This window comes from Rousettus aegyptiacus, unplaced genomic scaffold, assembly GCF_014176215.1.
Source record: "Rousettus aegyptiacus isolate mRouAeg1 unplaced genomic scaffold, mRouAeg1.p scaffold_m13_p_8, whole genome shotgun sequence".
Lineage (NCBI taxonomy): Eukaryota > Metazoa > Chordata > Mammalia > Chiroptera > Pteropodidae > Rousettus > Rousettus aegyptiacus.
This window is the reverse complement of record NW_023416311.1, coordinates 7,950,058-7,970,637: the sequence shown is the minus strand read 5'-3', so window position 1 is coordinate 7,970,637 and position 20,580 is coordinate 7,950,058. Positions and strand designations below refer to the sequence as shown.

The 20,580-nt window shown below is 38.7% G+C and overlaps 1 protein-coding gene and 2 pseudogenes across 4 annotated transcripts in view; all 3 read right to left on the bottom strand.

Annotated features, from left to right (window-relative positions):
• PDXDC1 (pyridoxal dependent decarboxylase domain containing 1) overlaps positions 1-20,580 on the bottom strand; it is a 44,602-nt gene that overhangs the window by 11,753 nt on the left and 12,269 nt on the right. For all 4 annotated transcript variants that reach the window (XR_001598780.2, XM_036225261.1, XM_016159664.2 and 1 more), the window contains exons 5-14: positions 19,867-20,013; positions 18,530-18,719; positions 16,358-16,426; positions 15,610-15,688; positions 11,527-11,611; positions 10,550-10,598; positions 10,281-10,382; positions 9,315-9,440; positions 5,768-5,818; positions 316-379 (exon numbers count right to left, since the gene is read on the bottom strand). Coding sequence is in view for 3 of the 4 variants with exons in the window: in XM_036225261.1 (XP_036081154.1) it covers positions 316-379; positions 5,768-5,818; positions 9,315-9,440; positions 10,281-10,382; positions 10,550-10,598; positions 11,527-11,611; positions 15,610-15,688; positions 16,358-16,426; positions 18,530-18,719; positions 19,867-20,013 (962 nt within the window). In the remaining variant the exon portion in view is untranslated. The remainder of the gene's footprint in view (positions 1-315; positions 380-5,767; positions 5,819-9,314; positions 9,441-10,280; positions 10,383-10,549; positions 10,599-11,526; positions 11,612-15,609; positions 15,689-16,357; positions 16,427-18,529; positions 18,720-19,866; positions 20,014-20,580) is intronic.
• On the bottom strand, positions 14,224-14,342 carry LOC118607297 (annotated as a pseudogene).
• LOC118606992 lies at positions 18,263-18,378 on the bottom strand (annotated as a pseudogene).

Here is a 20,580-nt window from a genome sequence, read left to right as displayed (position 1 = left end):
AACTGGGACAGTGGCCTAAAAGGAAGTTGCAGAGGAAGGCAAGGGCTAGAACCGCAGGCCTCACAAAGCCTGGTACAGAGCCTGGACCTTATTCAACTGAAATGGGAAAGTGATGCAGTGTGACTTCCACTTGTTAATGCTCATTCCGACTGCCATGTGGACAAGTGTCTGGAATGGGCTGTGTGGAATGTACGCAAGTGACAGATCGGCTGAGGGGGGACCGTGGCCCTCTGGGAGAAAGTAACAGTGCTCTAGACAACGACAGTGGCACCTGGGACACTCTTTAAAGAGGGATTCCTTTTTAAAATCACCTACCTGAGCCTGGTAATTCCTGGAAAAATCTGAACACCACGACTGGGGAACTGAGCTCATCTTCCACCTGAAAAACGGAATCTGACATTACCCCATAACATTAAATTCCAAACACCTACCAAAATGAAATGGAGTTTGAAAAATAGGCTAGAGATGTTGTATTTTCCTAATAAACACATAAAAAAGAGTTCAAAGGTTAATTTCAGTTGTTAGAGAAACAAAAATCAAGGGTTCAGTAAAATTCTTAGAAATAACTGTCAGTTCTGAAAATACATTGCTGAATTACGTCTGACACCGTTAACTGGAATTAAAGCAGGAAGAAATTTTAATAATAATGGATAAATTGAAGTCTAATATTAAAGATTAAAAAAAGACAAGGAAAAAGTGGAACCAAAATCGGTGTTTAGAGAGCCAAAGCTTTTAAGAAATGATGCGAACTCAAGAGGGACTGACTAGAACTTTTCATACTCACAGAAAAATAGAGAACAAGTACTTTCGCCTTGTAAAACTCCCCAAACAGGAGGCAAGCCCTGCTGCCAATGTACATAACCACAGTCTGGAATTGAATCTATGTATTTTCTAAATCACTGAAGCAGTACTTATATTCGGGACAGGCATCAGGCCACCAACTTCACTGATGGATTTAGTAACAGAAGAAAACGCTCAGTGCATGAAGACAAGCCCGTACTAAGTTCATGCTCTCCGCTGCACCAACACATAGTCGGCCATCAGTTTCACTACGGGGTCAGGACACAAAGGGAGCAGTAATGCCCCTGACAGACTGTGGTATTTTGGGGCGGATTGGGGGGAGAGGAACATGGGGAGAGAGGATCTCTAGGCATTCAACAATTCCAGTACTACTATTCTAGTTATAAAACCCATTTTCTAGGGCTGTGTGTATCTTGCTTGTGGGACCACAACAGGAAATGGTACCTTGGAAAGGCAGGAAGTAGTCGGCCCAAGATTTTCTCTACTGGCTTTTCAAAGGCCCTTGTGGATGTGATTCGGATCAAGCAAGACGTACATTCAAATCTGTCAATTATTAGGCCAATTCCTCTACTTTCATATCTACTATTTTCTTTAACTTATACACCTAAACAAATAAATCTATTAATACTTTTAAAGTGAGAAAGGCTTAATAAATAGAATGAAGTTAAGCCTGATAAGAAAATGGGAACAAAAGCAACAAAATTCTACACCCATTCCCCCATCCTCACGATAAGGCAGAATGATTTCAGTACCTAGACTTCTATACATAGTCTTTGTTTCTTATTTCTTTGAGTTCAGTGGTCTCAAATGTCAGTGTGCATAAGAAATACTGTTATCCAGTAGGCCTTCCATATCCATGGGTTCTGCGTTCAAGGATTCAACTAACCAAGGATCAAAAATATTTGGAAAAAAGTTACGTCGTTGCTGATGTATACTATGTAGTTAGGCCTACCATAGTTGCGTCTGTACTGAACAAGTACAGAATTTTTTCTTTTCCTTATTCCCTCAATACACTGTAATAAATATTTACATAGCATTTATATTGTATTAGGTATTGTAAGTAATCTACAGAAGATTTAAAGTGCATGAGAGGATGTGCATAGGTTATATGCAAATACTACACCATTTTATATAAGGCACTTGAGCATCTCTGATTTTGGCATCCCAGAACCAATTCACTGTGGATACCAAGGGATGACTATAGACATAGAATTCTGTTCTAGCAACACAGTAAACTAAGCTCATAACAAAGTCATCAAATCTAAATACTGAAAATGTGGTATTAAATATAACTGATAACTGCCGCCACCTCCCCCCCCCGCCCCGGCTGGCGCCCCAAACCACTGCTAGCTCACAAAAGTGAATCCAGAAAGAAGAGAGCAGAAAGGCTGCTGTAAGCTGAACTGCAGGGCTGGGAGGAGAGGAGCGCGTGTGCGGCCTACGACTCGGCTCTAATGTTTAGTGTCCTGGGTCTTCAGGCCCATGTGAGGGGCAGCGGTGAGTGTATAGCCAGGCCACTTGAAGAATACTCCCATGAAAGATGGAGAGAAAAAACTCTACCCACTGACCAGCAAGAAAGCTTAAGGAGAGGAGCACGTGTGCGGCCTACGACTCGGCTCTAATGTTTAGTGTCCTGGGTCTTCAGGCCCATGTGAGGGGCAGCGGTGAGTGTATAGCCAGGCCACTTGAAGAATACTCCCATGAAAGATGGAGAGAAAAAACTCTACCCACTGACCAGCAAGAAAGCTTAACTCTGCCTGAGGCTCTGTAAAGAAAGAAAAAAAAATTCTCCCATGAGAAATCAAATGCCAGGTGTGCACTGCACCTGGGCTGGATGTCCATGGTACAGAATTCCAAGAGCTGTGAAACCAACATATACCAATGGACCTAGGCCACTCACACAAGGGCAAAAATTTAGCTCATAATAAAAGAACACAGGGAGTGAGAGCCAGTAGATACAACTGAGGGGACAGTCTGTGCACCCAAGAATTGAAACGCTCACTAAAACGATCTGAAATAGACTATAAGAACTATGTTTTAATGGAGAAACAAAAGACAAGAAAACACTTAGAAGGATAGTTTAAAAAGATGATTTGGAAAGAACTAAAGAGACCATCCTGAAATTAAAAAGAAGTCACCGAAAATAAAAATACAGTCAACAGGTTAAACGGCAGATTCGATGAAGCTCAAGAGCAAATTGCTGAACTGAAAGAAAATCTCCGCATTATGGCTGCAAAGGGTTGAAGAGTTTAAAAGAGACGGATGGAAGAGGGGAGGACAGCAGTCAATGGGCAGCTAACTGAAGTTCCAGATGGCAGACTAGGGCGTCGTATTTCAAAAAAATGATTTCTACATAAGTGATTTTAAAAAGAATCCTCAGGTCCCCAAGCAGGATTTTAAAAATCCTTCGATGTATCATGGTGCAAGCAGCAGAACACTGAAGACAGAATCTTCTAAGCCGGCAGAGATATAAACACGAAACCAGGTAGACCGCCCCGCGGGGACATTTTGAGATTCTCACGTGTAAGGTGGCAGTATTAGCTTTTCCCCTTACATGCTGACTAGAGGCCACCCCTGGCTCCATGGACAGGGGCTTGGAACTGGTGGCAGTGAGCTGGGTCTGTGTTTCTGGGATGCAAAAGGCTCTAGGACGGCTGTCCGGAGAGGAAGGAAGAGGCCACAGGAGCTTGGAGAAGGGAGCAGTGCAGCCAGACTGCTTCTCCTAGTGACCTGGGTTCAGGTGCTGGCTGTGACACATACTAGTGGGACTCAGGACACATAACTAATCTGAGCGACAAGAATGGAAATTAAGAACACTTCACTACTGTGACATATTGTGAGGATTCCACAACTCCATCTATGAAAGCACTATACAAATACTGTGGTAAGAAGCAGAAAGACATTTAATAATTACTTACATTTTATGATGCCTCCCAAGATATACTGCTTTCTCATTTTCCTTTCTCCAATATGCCCTTCCTACAAGCCACTGAGGAAGGACCAATAATTTCCCTGTAAACTGACCTACGGCAGAGAGGTTCACTGGTGAAGAATACAGACTTCGGACTCTGAATCCCAGCTCTATCGCTCTCTAGCTGTGTGGCCTGGGCAACTCACCAGATCTGCCTGTGCCTTAGTTTCTTCACCAGTAAACAGGGAATGACCACTGCATCCAACTCATGGATGAGATTCACCTATTCGTACCTGAACGCCTACTCTATGCCAAGTACTGTATTTGGCACAGGGCATAAAACTATAAAAAAACAAAGTCCCTGCATTCATGAAGTTTCTACAGGGAAAAACATGCAATGAACAAATATTAATACTATTTCATGCAGCAGTAAGTGCAATGAAGAAGAAAAAAACCCAGAGGATAGAGAGTGACAGGTGGTGGTTGTGGGGGGAGTGTAGATAGGGTTGTCGGGGAAGGGCCCTCTGAAGAGGTGATATCTGAAGTAAGATCTGAAGGATAAGAAGCCAGCCATGACAAGATTAGGGAGAACAGTGTTCCCAGGTAGAGGGAAGAGCATGTTGTGAGGGTTAAACGAATAACACACATAAGGTACTCGGAACCGTGCCTGGTACACAGCAAGCATTGCACAAACGGCAGCTGTGACAATGATGAAGATGATGATAACGTTTAATGACAAGCCACAATCCCTCATGGTGTTTGCCAAATACTGTATTCTCTACTGAGAAAAGCAGTCATTGGAAGGAGGGATGGACAGGGTTTATCCCTGGGTCCTACGTGGCCTTACAAAGATGCTCCAAACCAACTAGTGGTTACCTAGCACCAGCAGATCCTCCCTGCTTGGAGGAGAATGAAGGAGAATTAGGACACAAGGAGGGGACCGAGCAGGCTCAGTGAGGGACAGACAGAAAGTACACAGCCCCAGCATGCTCCCTACCAGCTTGCTCATGACAATCCATAATTTGGGTTTCTCTGTTTGCAGTCAAAGGAGTCCAACTAACATACCTTCTCTGACAGCAGAGCTCACAGGCTTAAGAGAATGACTCAATGTCACAGGCCCCTGTGGTATGGCTGAAATTAGAACCCGAGACTCCTGACTTACATTCATCGCTTTCTCTCCAGTGGGCCACTCTCCTCTTCCAAGCTAGAATTCAGTTCAACTCAGGTCATCTGAGTAGGCTCCAAGCTTGTACTCAGAAGGCAAGGCAGAGTGGCTCCCCTTTTCAGGTGCTTAAACCAAACCATGCACTAAAATGGATATAAACTGCATGAACCTGAACCCAAAATAAACTCAAATCTCAAATATTAGTTTTAAACTGAACTGTATCCTACAAAATTGTCAAAGAAACACCCAGTGACTCTGTTTAAATTAGAATCTGACCTATACATTTTCTGAAATTCTAAAACAAAATAAAGCAAAACATGAAAACATTCAAACCTGAACTGACACTTGGTTATTTGCTTCATAGAATCTTCATTGTCTAGTTATTAGCCCCAGGGAGCAATCTCTGATAAACTCTGGTATCTTTTAGGAAAATACCAGGGGAAGATAAGAGCAGAGCCACTTGCTTCCTTATTCTTGTTTGTGCAAATAAAAACTCTGGTGTCAGGTTTTAGAAAAAGTAGGCCATTGCATTCTGAGATAAAATGATTTCTCATTTCAGGAAGATGAGTGTTCAAAAGTCACGGGGCAGCTCAAGACAATAGTGTAATTAGATCACTGTACAATTCTTAATTTTAACAGAATAAAACTACAAATGGAAAAGCACTGTGAAAAGCATGGTAGTGGTTCAAACAGTGTATGTGGCAAATTTCTAGGCTTGATGCTAACTGTGGAATTAGGTCATTATTACATGCGTGAGTCTCTTCCAAAGAATGTGGTTTTACAGAGCTGCCACAATTCCACTGAAATGCATCGAATCTGGAGAAAATCATTCTAAGTTGCTGAAGTTAAAAGTTATTTATTTCAAAAACATATCAAATTATATACTATACCAAGATTTTGATGTGGTTCACTTTCTTCAAACTTTCTTGCAACCGTTGACTCTGCAAATAACAAAAAATAGCTCATGTGATTTCATTAGATTGACACAACATATTAAACAATTTTCATGAGGTCTTTGCCTGCTCTGCAAACGAATTTGTCAGATAAAGCTGTCTCTGTATTCGTGAGTCCCAAGTTGAACTGCCAATTTCTGCATTTCAACATCTGCAAATATTCCTTATTCTTTCAGTTTAAAGTTATATTTAGTGGTTGAAGAAGAGTTTTTTTTCTGATGAGATGTGTGAATTTTTCATTTTAGCAATATATGGTGTTCACTCATTCAAAAACTACTGAATGCGACAAAAGCAAAAATAAACAAGTGGGACCACATCAAACTAAAGAGCTTCTGCACAGCAAGTCATCAATAAAATAAAAAGGTAACCTACTGAATGGGACAAAATATTTGCAAATCGTTTATCTGATAAGGAGTTATTATCCAAAATAAATACAAAATTCATATAACCCAAAAGCAAAACCCCCAAACAATCCAATTAAAAAAATGGGTAGAAGATCTATATAGACATTTTTCCGATGAAGACATAAAGATGGCCAACAGGTGAGTGAAAAGATGCTCAGCATCCCTAATCATCAGGGAAATGCAAATCACGACAATAAGACAGGACCTCGCATCTGTTAGAATGGCTATTATCAAAAAGACGAGAAATAACAAGTGTTGGTGAGGATGAGGGGAAAGAGGAACCTTGTGCACTGCTGGTGGGAATGCGAACTGGGGCAGCCACTGTGGAAAACGGCAGGAAGGTTCCTCAGAAAATTAAGACTAGAACTACTGTACGATCCAGAAGTTCCACTTCTGGATATATATCTGAAGAAAAAAACATTAAATCAAAAAGATATCTGCACTCTTAGGTTTACTGCAGCATTATTTATAATAGCCAAGACATGGGACCAACCGAAGTGTCCACTGATAGATGAAGAAAATGTGACATGTATGTGGAATACAAATGGAATTATTCAGTCATAAAAAAGAATGAAATCTTGCCATTTGCAATGACACAGAAGGACCTTGAGATCATTAGCTAAGTGAAATAATTCACCCAGAAAAAGACAAATACCAAATACCATATGGTCTCCTTTATATATGGAATCTAAAACAAAACGAAACAAAACAAAACAAAACAAAAAAAACAAGCTCATAGCTACAGAGAAGAGATTGGTGGTTGCCAGAGGCATGGAGCTGAGGGTGGGTGAAATGGATGAAGGGGACCAAAAGGCACAAACTTTCAGTTATAAAATAAGTCATGAGGCTGTAATGTACAACATGGTGACTACATTTAATAACACTGTATTACATATTTGAAAGTTGCTATGACAGTAAACCTTAAAGGTCCTCATCAGAAGAAAAAAATTTTTTCACTATGTATGGTGACAGAAGTCTAGTAATAAACTTATTATTGTGGTGACCATTTTGCAATATATATAAATGTCAAGTCATGTTGTACACCTGAAACTAATATAATTTTGTCAATTATAACTCAAAAAAATACTGAGTGTAAATATGTGCAAGGTACAGTAGCTACTACTGCGGGAGGAGCAAGATAAACGAGAGCTGTTAAGAGCTGGTTAGGAGCTGGTTAGGAGCTGGTTAGCATGGGGTTTGAATAATCACACCTGGGTTCCAAACCTGACTGTGCCAGTCATTACCTGTAGGATATTGGATAAGTTAATCTGCCACTGATTAGCTATGACCTTGAACATAGCTAATTAGCCTTTCTGTGCGTCAGTTCCCTGAATTATAAAATGGGGATGATAGTATCTATCTTGCCAGGTTGTGAAGATTAAATGAGTTGACAGATGTTAAGTGCCTAGAAATACTGTGTAAAACGTGGTATGGCATGCATATGTAAGTGAGGACCACCATCAGCACATTCGTACCTCAATTCCAGGTCTGTTACCACTGATGTGAGAGTGATACAGTATCTACCTGATGGGGGTGTGGTTCCTTATTTCATTATATACTTTCTGAGCATCAGACACTGGGAAACCCTTCGTGACAGCTAAACCTTAAATATGCTCTTTTCAGTGGACTTTATGTTCTAGTGAAGTTGCGGGATCAGAGGAGATACTGCATGGACAATCTTCACAATGCCTGGCACTGAGTAAACGCTCAATAACTGCTTCCCATGAAGTAAAGACGAGAGGAGGAGGAGGAGGAGGAGGAGGAAGATTTTGCTCTCAGAGAATCTACGCCCTGGTATGACCGTCAGGTATGAACGTACACTAACCACGTCTGAATTCCCACGCAGGTCACCATGTGCAGTTAGCGGTGGTGAGTCAATGAGAGGACATTATTTAAGTCCTCAAGAATACTTGAGATCAGCTTGCAGGAAGATGCCAGAGCTGCAGTGACCTCAAGGGTCTGATAGCTGATGTCATCGTTTTTTTCTTGCACTCCGTAAGCCAAAGGGAATTGAAAAAACTCCCCGGAGTGCCTGAACCCTTCCCAAAGGGGCTCTAGTTACTACGGCAATAAAGGTTTCCTTCCAAAGAAGCAAACTGCAAGATGTGAGCCGACAGCCCAGTGAGAAAACTCTTTTTAAATGTGGTGCTTCTGTGAATATAATGAACATAAATCTTAAAATTATTTAATGTAAAAACCAAACTACTTCATTTAGAATGTTCCTATTTCCTCAGAAACTAATGTTAGAATGAACCGCTGTGACATTATGAATCAGAGGATGCCTGTTACAGTAATACAAAAATACTTTTTCTTAAATATAAAAATGACACTTGAGGAAGTGCCAATTCCCCAAGAATATGCTTAAAACAAAGATTTACTTTTAAACCTATTTGCATAACTCACTGTACAGTCAGGCACTACTGTGAGAGCTTTACATGGATGAACTCATTAAGTCCTCATAACAGTCATTGGGATAGCATTATCCTTATTTTACAGGTATTAAAACAGGGGCATGGAGAGGTGATGTCATGCTTTTAGACTTAGGTAGCATTCAGTTCTCAAATGCATAAAGATGACATTCTTTTGCTTTTTAAACTACAGCATAATTATATATTTTTCACAATTAGAACATCTCAAAGAGAATTAAAATTGTCCCCCAAAGCTTTGCAATTAAGGAACCGAAGCCAGCTGATGTTACAAATCTACATACCATCTATATCAGCCCCTGCCCAGCATGCTCCTCACCCTCAAGAGTCAGTCAATGGAATACTCATCCCCCCTCTGCGCCCGTCGCCACTCCTTGGCTATCATCTTGTGGCTTCTTTTTCCATCCTATGCTGACACCCACATTCATTTGAATCTGATTTCCTGTGGACACAAATGCTGGGACAAACCCAGAAGTCTCTCCCAGAACTTTGAACAAGAAACGTATACAAGCAGGGCTATTAGTCTGCCTGCTATGAGATAGGAAACACAGACGACAAGGTATTGGATGGAGAATAAATCCACAAAGCATTTTTCTGACTCTGCTTTGGCAATGGAGTATTTGTGACTCGTTTAAACTTTAGGTTCCTACTCACCAGTTGGCAGGCATGCTTAATCCTCTCCACAATCCCATCGAGCCCCAAGTATTGTAAGGACAACCACAGTGGCAGGGCACGGAGTTTGTCGGCTGGCTTATTTGACGTAAGACCGGCAACTAAAGTCTAAAAAAGCCGATATGGGTTTATTAACCAAAGCTAATGAGATCACATAGCAGAATTAACTAGTTACCATTTACCAGGCACTTAGTACGTGTCAGGCGCTATGCCAGGCACTTGGCTTGCATTATTCAATTGCAAATCCAACAAATCCATGAAGTAAGTATTCTAGGCAACTTAGCTCAGAGACCTTGCTCTGTCCAAGGGCTCATGTCTGAGATGTGGCAAAGCCAGGATGAGAATCTAGATGGGCTACATCCCAGAGCCGGAGCTCTGAGCCACTCAGGAGGCAGCCACTTCCAAGGCAGTACTGAGCGTCCTCAAATACTTAGTTATTATCAACTGGGCAAGACATCAACTGTTGTAGCAACAGGGTCACTTAAAGCTTATTTGCACGAGCCTACCACCAACTGATCCACTATCAAGAACCATCGCTATACTAAAAAATATCATGTTACAACCTTCTAGACAACGTGGACCAAGTGCTTTAAGTACTCTGACAGGAATGCTACTTCTTGGGAACCTATTCTACGGAAATAATTTGAATCAGAGAAAGATGCTCATTGTTTCAGTAACAAAAATTTGAAAGCATCCTAAAAGTTCACATTTGGAGAACAATTAAGTGTGGTATTGGAATAACAGAATATTATGCTTTCATAAAAAGTTCTTCGTACACACAAGTATGGGGAGAATACACGTGGCGAAGTTTCACTTCTGTTACTGACAGGTCTTTAAAAATAGAAAGTCATAAAAGTGGCATCAATTTTTCAGTTTTTCTGTATTTTGCCCCCAGATCCAATAAGGATTAGCCGCTCCCACACCCTGCCAGTGAGAGAGTAAGCTTACCAATGCAGGATCGTCGTGTTTATAAAGGGTGACTGCAGGGACAGCTGGCAAACCCAGCCAAGGACCTGGGGTCAATGTCATGCTATCACACTTGGTTGCAGCCTACCAAAGAGAGGACAACTTCTTATTAGACTACCAAAGTACATGAAACCCAACCCTCCTCCCTTCATAAGAACTGGGAAAAGCTCCATTCATAAGAACTGGGAAAAGCTATAAGTGATTTTAAATGCTTTCTTAAAAACATAATATTTAGTAAATCAACAACATACCAGCACTGACGAGGGGACATAACCTAGAGCCAACGTTGCCAGATTGACACTGGAAGAAAAAACACCGATCTAAGAATCATTTACTGCTGCTTGTTCACTAAGTATGTACTTTACAAATAAAGAAGGAGTATGTGTTATACCAAGACGACATTTAAATGTGTTTCAGCTGTGTTATTAGTTTTTATAACAGACACAGAAAATGTAGTACCTACAAATTTCAGGAAAACCTTGAAAGTGCATTTTAATTCAAATGTATTTCCAGAGATTATCTCCTATTCACTTTGTGTAATGGGTCTTCTACCTTTCATAGCTATTATTTTCCAGTCATCATTCTTTCTCAGAGGGATAAAATCAGGAAGCAGCCTACCTTGCATGTGCCAGGTGCACACTACTCCGGCCACCCTGCATCCCCCTCACCCACGTTTCTCTCAGCAGCCCTCCAAGGGCCTTCTGGGAAAACGTCCCAGTCTCTTCCATCAGACCACAACTTTGGGTGGAGGGGATACCATCACCTGATTCAGAGGTGGGCAAATAACCTAAGCTATCAGAGTATTACATTTCCCTGACCATACTGATTGGGTCAGATGAGACTTAGTGTTAGAAATTCTGACCCCAAGGACACAAACCTGAAAAGGCTGGAGCTGCTGCAGCTACTTTGCACCATAACAGGAAAGTCTATCTACAGATGAAGCCAACACAGTGGAAATCAAGCCAAGTGATGGGGTGGGGAGTGGGAGGGCACAACACAAGGACACTAAGTCCTGACTGATGTTGTGCCTGAAGCCGATCCTAACGCTGCTCTTTTCATTATGGGAGCCAATAAAATTTCTTCTCATTTAGGCCAATTTGGGTTGTTTTGTCGGCAACCTGAAGAGCCCTTAGTGATAAATGTCACAACAAAGTGAGAGCCCGGATGTCCGCTCCTCATGAGTGCTGTGTGCAGGCCAACCCTGGAGCCAACCTCACCCTCCACTCACCCCTCCACGTGAAGCCACATGCCATACTGCTCACAGAGTTCTCTCAAACGCCCAATCTTATCTGTGTGCCCTACCGCTGCAGTTCCTAGGATAAAACACACAAAAGGACACTAAAAGGAACAAATATTTTCTAAGTCTTTACAGCATGGTTAAAGCTTTTATATACCTTATCTCCCTGTGAGAGAAGTAACATCATATCTGTTTTATTAAGATTTTCTTGGTAGGCTGGCTTAAATGAACCTTTTCAAGTTAATTATTCAAGTTTTGAAGACTGTGTTCTCCATTATTTGTATCTATAACACAAGCCTGTAAATTGTGTTATTTAAGTTCCCTATATATTCATTTTCTATTTACTTGATCTGTTTTATGAGAAATATATTCAAGTCTCCCACCAGAATTATGGGTTTGTCAATTTATACTTGTATTCTATCAATTTTTTCTTTACATATTTCAAAGTCATATTCATAAGCATTCATATCGGTTCAGTTTTAGATCACATGAATTATAATTAACATGACACCTACTTTATCTCACACTAACACTGCTACAGTACTTCATTTGCCCAAAATATCCTTTTCCACTCTGACTTGTCATTTTCCGTGCCATTTTTATTTAAGTGTATCCTTTATTAAAAATATAGATGAATGTGAGGTGTTTTTAACCCAATTTGGAGGTTCTTTGTGTTAATATGGAACATGTATTCTGAAGTCAGTTTGAACATATCAATGAGTTTACACTCCAGGTTTTCCTGGGCAGAACCGTACCCACAGCACAGTAATACATGCAGTCATGTATTCTCACAACCTAAATTTCCAGCTAGCAGAATCCCCTTAAGTTAAGATTTCAAATCTTCACCAAACAGAGCTGATACAAGTAGTTCTTTTGCAACGTTTATGGGCTGAAAACTCTTTTCCCCACACAAGTCTTCAAATTTTTACAAAATCTTAACTGACACATTTGGATCCACTGCAACAAGGTCAAAGGCCAATGTGCGGATTATGTCACATGGTCCATGAAAACATAAACCACGGTGCCGTGTTCTAGTGACTGGACCACATTTGGATTCTTCTTTCAGGTTTTTTGGCATGTCTGCTGGTTAACCCCTGGGATGTGTACTCTGGTGACAGCAATGGAGATACACTGGTAAGTCACTCAGTCATGTTTAAATTGCAGCCTCTCTCATCTTTCAAATGACTGAATATGGGTGGGTTTATGTTTCTTTTTAAACATACAATATGCTAAATCGGGCAGGAAGTGGTGGTTTTCCTGACAGCAATAAGGTGGCTATTTTTGTTTATTTTATTTTTAAAGTACAGTTGGCTCTCTGTAGCCAGGTTTCGAATCCAGATTCAACGAGCTGTGGATTGAAAATATTTGGAAAAAAATCTCAGAAAGTTCCAAAAGCAAAACTTGAATTTTCCACATTCTGAGCACTGTGTTGAATCCACACGAACAAAGTGACGTGTAGGCATATCCTGCTGTAGCCTAGATGCAAATGCAGGTTATATGCAAATACGACACCATCTACACTGGGGCTTCAGCACCTGTGGATTTTGGTATCCAAGGGGGAGGAGAAGGGTCCTGGAGCCAACCTCTGTGGATATCCAGAGACATCTGTAATCAGCTTTATTGATTAAAGTTTAATTTATATGCAATAAAACCCATTCGTTTAAGTAATATGGTTTAATGAGTTCTGCCAAACGTATACAGTATATAACTACCAACACAGTCAAGGTAGAGAGCATTTCCATCATCCCAAAAGTTTCCCCATCCACTTTGAGGTTTCATTCACTCTTCTTTCCACTCCCCACTGGCTCCAGACAATCTCGATCTATTTTCTGTCACTGTAGCTTTATCTTTTTTAGAATTTCATATAAATGGAATCGTATACTACGTAACTTCTGTGTCTGGCTTTCTATAGCTAGTATGCTTGTGAAAATCATCCCTGTTGGTATGTATATCAGTAACTATCTCTGTTTATTGCTTAGTAGCCCACGAGATGGGTATAACGCAACTGGTTTATCCATTCACAAGGTAAAGAACATCTGGGTTGTTTCCGATTATGAGTATTACATACAATTCCTTGTGCAGACATGTTTTCATTTCTCTTTGATAAATACCTACAAGTGGGACTAATGGGTTATATGGTAATTCTAAGTTTAACCTTTTGAGGAACTGCCAAACTATTTCTAGAGTATCTGTAACATTATTCGCGCCCCTACCAGCAGTGTACGAGAGTTGTTGCTCTGCATCTTCGCCAGTGTTTAGCATTGTATTTTTTTATTTTCTCCATTCTAACAGGTAAGTAATAGTAGCCCATTGTGCTTTTAATTTGCATTTCTCTAATAAGTAATGACGTTAGGTATTTTTTTAAGTGCATATACATTCATATTATTTTCTTCTGTGAAGCATCTATTCAAATCTCTTGTTCATTAAAAAAATCGTATTGTCTCTTTAATGTAGAATTGTAAAACTTCTTTACACATTTTCATACAGTATTTGTCAGAAAAATGTTTCCCAAATATTTTCTCCCAGTCTGTAACTCACCTTTTCTTTTTCTTAACAGGGCCTTTTGAACAGCAAAAACTTTTAATTTTTTTTCCCGAATTTTTTTTTTTTTAGGCAAGGCAACCCTTGGTTGACCTCAGAGATTGCAAAGACCTTGTCAGCTTACAATCCTTGGTTTTTTATTTTTTACACCTACAGCACCTAGTCTTCTTAGGTGGTCTCCCATCCAAGTACTAACCAGGCCCGACCCTCCTTAGCTTCCGAGATCAGATGGGATTGGGTTTGTTCAGGGTGGCACGGTCGTAGACTAAAACTTTTAATTTTTGATAAAGTTCAACTTATGATTCATGCTTTCCGTGTCCTAAGAAGTCTTTGTTTAACACAAGGTCACAAAGATCTTCTGTATTTTCTTGTAGAAGTGTTACTGTTTTGGCTCATGTTTAGGTCTACCAACCATTATAATTTTTGTATACAGAGTGAGTTGAGATAAAGGTCAAGGTTCAATTTCTTTCAAGTGGTCCAAAATCACTGATGGAAAAGACCATCCTTTCTCCCTTGAATTACACTGAGATTTTTGTAAGAAATAAAGTGACCATATACATGTGGGTCTATTTCTGAATTTCCTATTCTCTTCAATTAATCTCACACTTTCTTATTTGTAGCATTATAGTAAGTCTAAAAGTCTGATAGGATAAGTCTTCCAATTTTCTTTTTCAAAATTATTTTGGCTATTTTTAGATCCTTTGTAAATTTCATATTTTAGGATCGGCTTATCAATTTCTACAAGAAATTGTAGCCTGTTGAGATTTTGATATGGATTGAGTTGAATCTATAGATATATTTGGGGAGATTTGACTTAATGAGACTTTCAACCATGCATATGGCACATCATTCATTCCATTTATTTGAGTCTTTCTGAATTTCTCTCAGCAATATTTTATAATTTTCAGTGTACTGATCTGGTATATATTTTATTAAATTTATCCATAAAGTTTTGAATGGCATTTTAAATTCAATTTCAATTGTTCATTGCTAGTATACAGAAATCCTGCAACCTTAATAGATTTGCTTATTAGTTCCAACAGCTTTTCTTTGGTTTCCTTAGGACTTACTATTTGGACAATCATGCCATCTGCAGATAAAGACAGTTTATTCTTCCTTTTCAGTCTGTATGTCATTTAGCTATTTTTCTTGCCTTTTTGCACTGTCTACTTCAAGTACAATGTTAAATACACTATGGCAAGCAGAACAGAGAGTGAGAATTGACCCTGTCTACAAGGTGGACATTTAAGTATGACGTTTTAAAATCCAGTTTAGAAAGGAAGCACATGAAGGAGAAGCACTTACAACCTAAATGAAAAAGTATACACACACAAAGTAACTCCCCAAACAAACCAACAATTAAAGGACTCTAATGCGCCAACTTTAGTATTATAACTCTCAAAACAATGCTGATATAGACCATCTTAAGCATATGGCAAACAAACATTTCTTAAGACTTGGTCTTTTTTAAGGTAAGTACCTAGCTTCTCTCTTATATGTTCAAAATGGAAGATTCGGGTTCATGACACCTACCAGCATTTGCAACAAGCAATAGGGGCAGTTTTCCTCGTTCTATATCATCTTTAATCAGTTTCTCCAGGAGGGCAACATCCTGGGATTAAAAGACAAACCATAAGAGCATGAGGCAAACAGTATAAAAGCAAAACAACTAAAAAGTATAACTTCCAAATTAATCACTCAAGTCAATTCTTATTCTTGACAATTCTTCTATTTTCTCTAATCATAAATATGAAAATCAAAGTTTTCCCTAAAGACTAACTGGAAAAAATTAGTGAAGTGTGATTAAAGTTAAAATCTGCATATACAGAACCAACATTTCTCTAGTATTACTCAGAATGAATCTGAATTACAGAAAAATTACCTTGAAAAACAAAACTAAAGAACCCTAAAACCTATCCCTTTTGCTTCTAGTTTCAGCATTTTCAAAATCTTCCCATCCATAAATCCAGGCAATAGTGATAAACTATTTCAAAGGATGAGCTATAGAAGGAATTACTGGGGCTTAACTGGACTCCATGTTTCCTCTTAAAGCAGGTGATTCAGTGATTACAAGATGTTAAGATCCAGGTACTCCTGACCTGTATGCCAGCCTACATGGTCATTCAAACCTGAAGCATGTATTACGCAATGGGAAGATTCAAGCGATAAACAAATAAGCTAATCATTATCTGGAGGCCAGCAAACAGAACTTCACCTGATAGGAAGACATAGTTTCAAAACACAATTCCATATTATTTTGTAAACCAAAAGATGAACTCACCATCTGATGCTGGGATCCAAACATAGTGTTACAGGGCACACGAGACAAGCAGGGAAAGGGCAAGCCAAGCTGTAAGAAGAAACATGATTTTACAAGAAAGCTCTGTCATCTTTCACTTATGCCCTCAAAAAACTATGGCTCTAAGACAAATCATAATTATTATTTTTAAAAAATTTCTCTCCTCAGGAGTTCTTAATATTTTAAGAGGGCAGAGACAATGCAAAATTTTTTAAATGCATGAACTATCAACTCATTTTCTAAATGAGTAAATATCTTTGTTTATACTATATGCCAACCCCACCCCCCGCCCCACACACACACACAATTTTTCCAAACTGGAGAACAACCAAACCCTGAGCATTTGGGGGATAATTGAGGACCTTTCCTCCAAGCATTAGTGGTAAATGACACTGGCTAAAGTAAAGGCACTCAAAGAACAATATCTTATTTATGGGTCCATCTACTCCTAAAAAGTCATAAATAAGGACCAGTAGATGCACATTTCTTAACAGTAATAAAATCATTGTTATGATGATGGTAACTGTCATAGTTGATACTCTTGATTTTTAGCTTCCAAGTCTTTGAGTTTATAGTTTTAGAAATTTTTAAACAGTTGCAGCCTATTGTACTATATAACTAAGACTTGGTAGAATTGAAAGACCAAAAATTTAGTGAGTATTTTAGCCCCACTTTTTAAACCCTTAACAGATTTTTCTTTTAAATTATGAAAGTGAAGACCAAATAAAACACACAGTGAAAAAATATAGAACTTAAAAGGGAAAATGCCCCCACAGAAGCCACCAATCCCCCACCACTAAACAAGTCAGTATGGAACCTGTCATTTTGTAGGTATAAATATATTTATATATTTTTCTAGGTATAAAAAATATGCATATAAATATGTAAACAATTTTAAAACTATGAACATGACCATCTTATACACAAATTCGTGTCAACTGCCTTTCTCACATAACAAGATACCCTCACACATCTTTTGAAGGCTGGACTGCTATCCCAAGACTGCCTTGGGTCCATAAGAGTCTGGCCCGTAGTAGGTACTCAGTAAGTAATTTGTTTCATGCTTCTATAAGGGTACTACAAAACTCCCCATTTTGTACATCCTCAAGAAGACATAATCTCTTGCCGCCAGTGACCACAGCTCAGAACCAACTTAAATCCTTGACTTTCCCCACTATATTTTCCCAGGGTTCCCCCATATAGCTTCCCAGGGCTCCATATATCTTACAAAAGACAAATCCTCCTAACAGTTTTGTCTTAAAACATTCTTGGCCAAGAGGCTTAACAATTTCTGTCTCCTAATTGGGCTACATGCACTGTGAACTTTAAAAATGGTGATGCTCTTTAATCTAGTGATTCCAGATTACTCTGACAATCAATCTGAGGAATATAATCCTAAACACAGAAAAAGCTTCATGTACAGACGTCCATTAACAGCACTATACAGAAAGTGTTACCTGAAAATGGTCACAGGAAGCAAAAGAATGCAAACACTCTAATTGTCCAAAAGGCAAACAATTAGTTAAAATACTATACACTCACTTGAAGGAATATTATGAAATCATTAAAAATAAACTTTATTTTGAAGACCTGTTAAAAGATATGCACCTGTTATAACAGTAAGTGAAGAAGGCCACATATAACCATGTAAAAACACACATGTACTGTTTGATTATAGTCTGGGAAAAAATAAAGTAAAATGCTGACTGTGGTTCCTTTTGGGCAACTAAAAAAGGTAAGTATTTAAATTAATTAATATACATTTGTGTGTGTGTGTGTGTGTGTGTGTGTGTGTGATTTTTTTTTTTTTAGGCGAGACAACCCTTGGTTGACCTCACAGATTGCAAGAATCTTGTCAGCTTACAATCCTTGATTTTTTATTTTTTACACCTACACCTGGTCTTCCTAGGTGGTCTCCCATCCAAGTACTAACCAGGCTCAACCCTGGTTAGCTTCCGAGATCAGACGGGACCGGACTTGTTCAGGGTGGCATGGCTGCAGACATATATATTTTTATAGTGACTAAACAAGCACATAAAAAAATCTGCTTACTTGAAAAGAACAGCAGCTACAGAAATGAGAGTACACACTTTATAAAGTTCCAGGAAAGAACAAAACATCGAATCTTTGAAAATCTGCCTTACATCCCATTACCTGATTACAAAGGTACTGGCCCAGGCCAGGCCTAGCAGCAGCGCTAAGATATACGACAGGCTTCTTGTTGTACAACACATTGAATCCATCCACTACGAAGTCTTCATAACGAGAATGAATGGCGAGCCTGCAGATCTTTGCAAGTCCTTCTCTTTCTTCTTCGTGGAAATAAGCACAGCCATTTTCATACCTGTTAAGAGATACCCATGTATTAATATGTTCTTATCTCTGGTTAACTCTTTTTTTATATCCCAATCTTATAATCATGAAGCAAATCTTTTCTCAGCCTAGAAACTGCCACCTAGGCAAGTCAAAGGGATAGGAATCACCATCATTTCAGGTGGCTAACATCTCCTTATAGATGGAGGTTATAAGGAACAGAGGCAGTGCCTCTTTGTCCATACCTAACTCTATAAAAAAGCAGAAACTATGAAAACCAGTAAAGAACAAGTCTCTCTGATATAAAAAGGCTGAAAATCACAATTTGGGCTTATTCTACAAGGCCAGTGCTGGATAGCACGGGCAAGGTTCTTAGCAGAGTTTCAGCTCTAAATCATCTGAAGTAAATAAAATTGTCGAAAATGCTAGTCAGGCTAATGTTTCTGCTTTTCTAACTTTTTTACTCTTCCTTAATCTCTTAGAGAAGAAGAATAATTTTAATTATAGGTGTTGAATTTTATTAGGAGAAAATTTCTCCTTTGCGATACAGCTAGGCGAACATATTCTCACCAAGCCAACCTCTGAAAAGTGAGTCTCCCAAGTCAAATGTTCCAGTGTCAGGCAAACATAAAAACATACTACCCTTTTCCATAAAAGTAACAACGAACACAAAAATAACTACTAGTCCTGTGTCTCCACTGAATCCTTAATCTGCTATAATTCCTTAATAATGCGAACATTATCATGGTACTGAGCAAATTTCAATTTCATAACATACTTTTCTTCCTTATGACATTTCTGTTCTACTAAAGCACAAGCCAATACTTTAAAATAACTGAATCTACTTCACTATCTTCTATCAACATGTGCCAATTAACAATCCCCAAAATAAACTACTGACATCATCCAACACCTACGTGCTTAGATTCTTAGCTCTTTACACGTATTAATTCATTAGCTCTTTTAATCCTCGCAACAATGCCATGAAAAAGGTACTAATGCTATCCCCATTTAGTAGATGAGAAAACTAAGGTATAGAGAAGTTAAACACCCTTCCAAAAGGAAGGGGAAGAGGTATCTTTAAACCCAGAGAGCATAGCTCCAGAAAAGATCTCTCATCATCTATACACGACTCATAAATATCTTTATCGGAAAGCAAAAACTTGTAATTTTGTTACCTGAAAATTCTGCATAGCCATAAGGTAGTGTCTGAAAGTATCCTAGTTGTAAGTTTTCTCAGCTTCTCTTTGTCCAGTGTTGAAATATAAGCTCCCAGACTATGCCCAAGCAAAGCTATATGACCTTGTTCTCCAATATTCTGGACTCTGTTAATCAAAATTTATTAGATTAAAAAAAGTAATATTAAAAACATAAAGAAATAAACCTTTGAGAGACAGTATTCCACAGAAATTTCTGTCAGATTAGAAATCCACTTAATGGCCTGTAATGCAGAAATTCAGATAAATTTAGAAAGTTCAATGCCTTTAAGGTATTGATTGTCTTGAAAGAAAAATATTTTTTAAATTCCTAGGAGATAAATATCTTTCTTTTTATTGACTAATATACAAACTGTTTTTGAATAATTTTCCCTAAGTTTTTAAATTGACAGCTGTAAGAACTAAAGGAAGAGCTAAAATGTGCAGAACACAATTTTTTAAAGAATCATTAAGTGAAGATCAATTTATTGTATTAACTAGCTATTTATAACCCTAATACAGCAAATTCGAGGAGGAATTAGGCATTGTTTTATATATAATTTAAATGAACAGACTAATATCCCTTATAAAGTCAATAGAAAAAAGACAGGATACTGGACAAAAGAGATAGTTCATAGAAAACAAAATATAAATGAGTCTTAAAACACACAAAAAGAACACAACTTTTTTCACAAG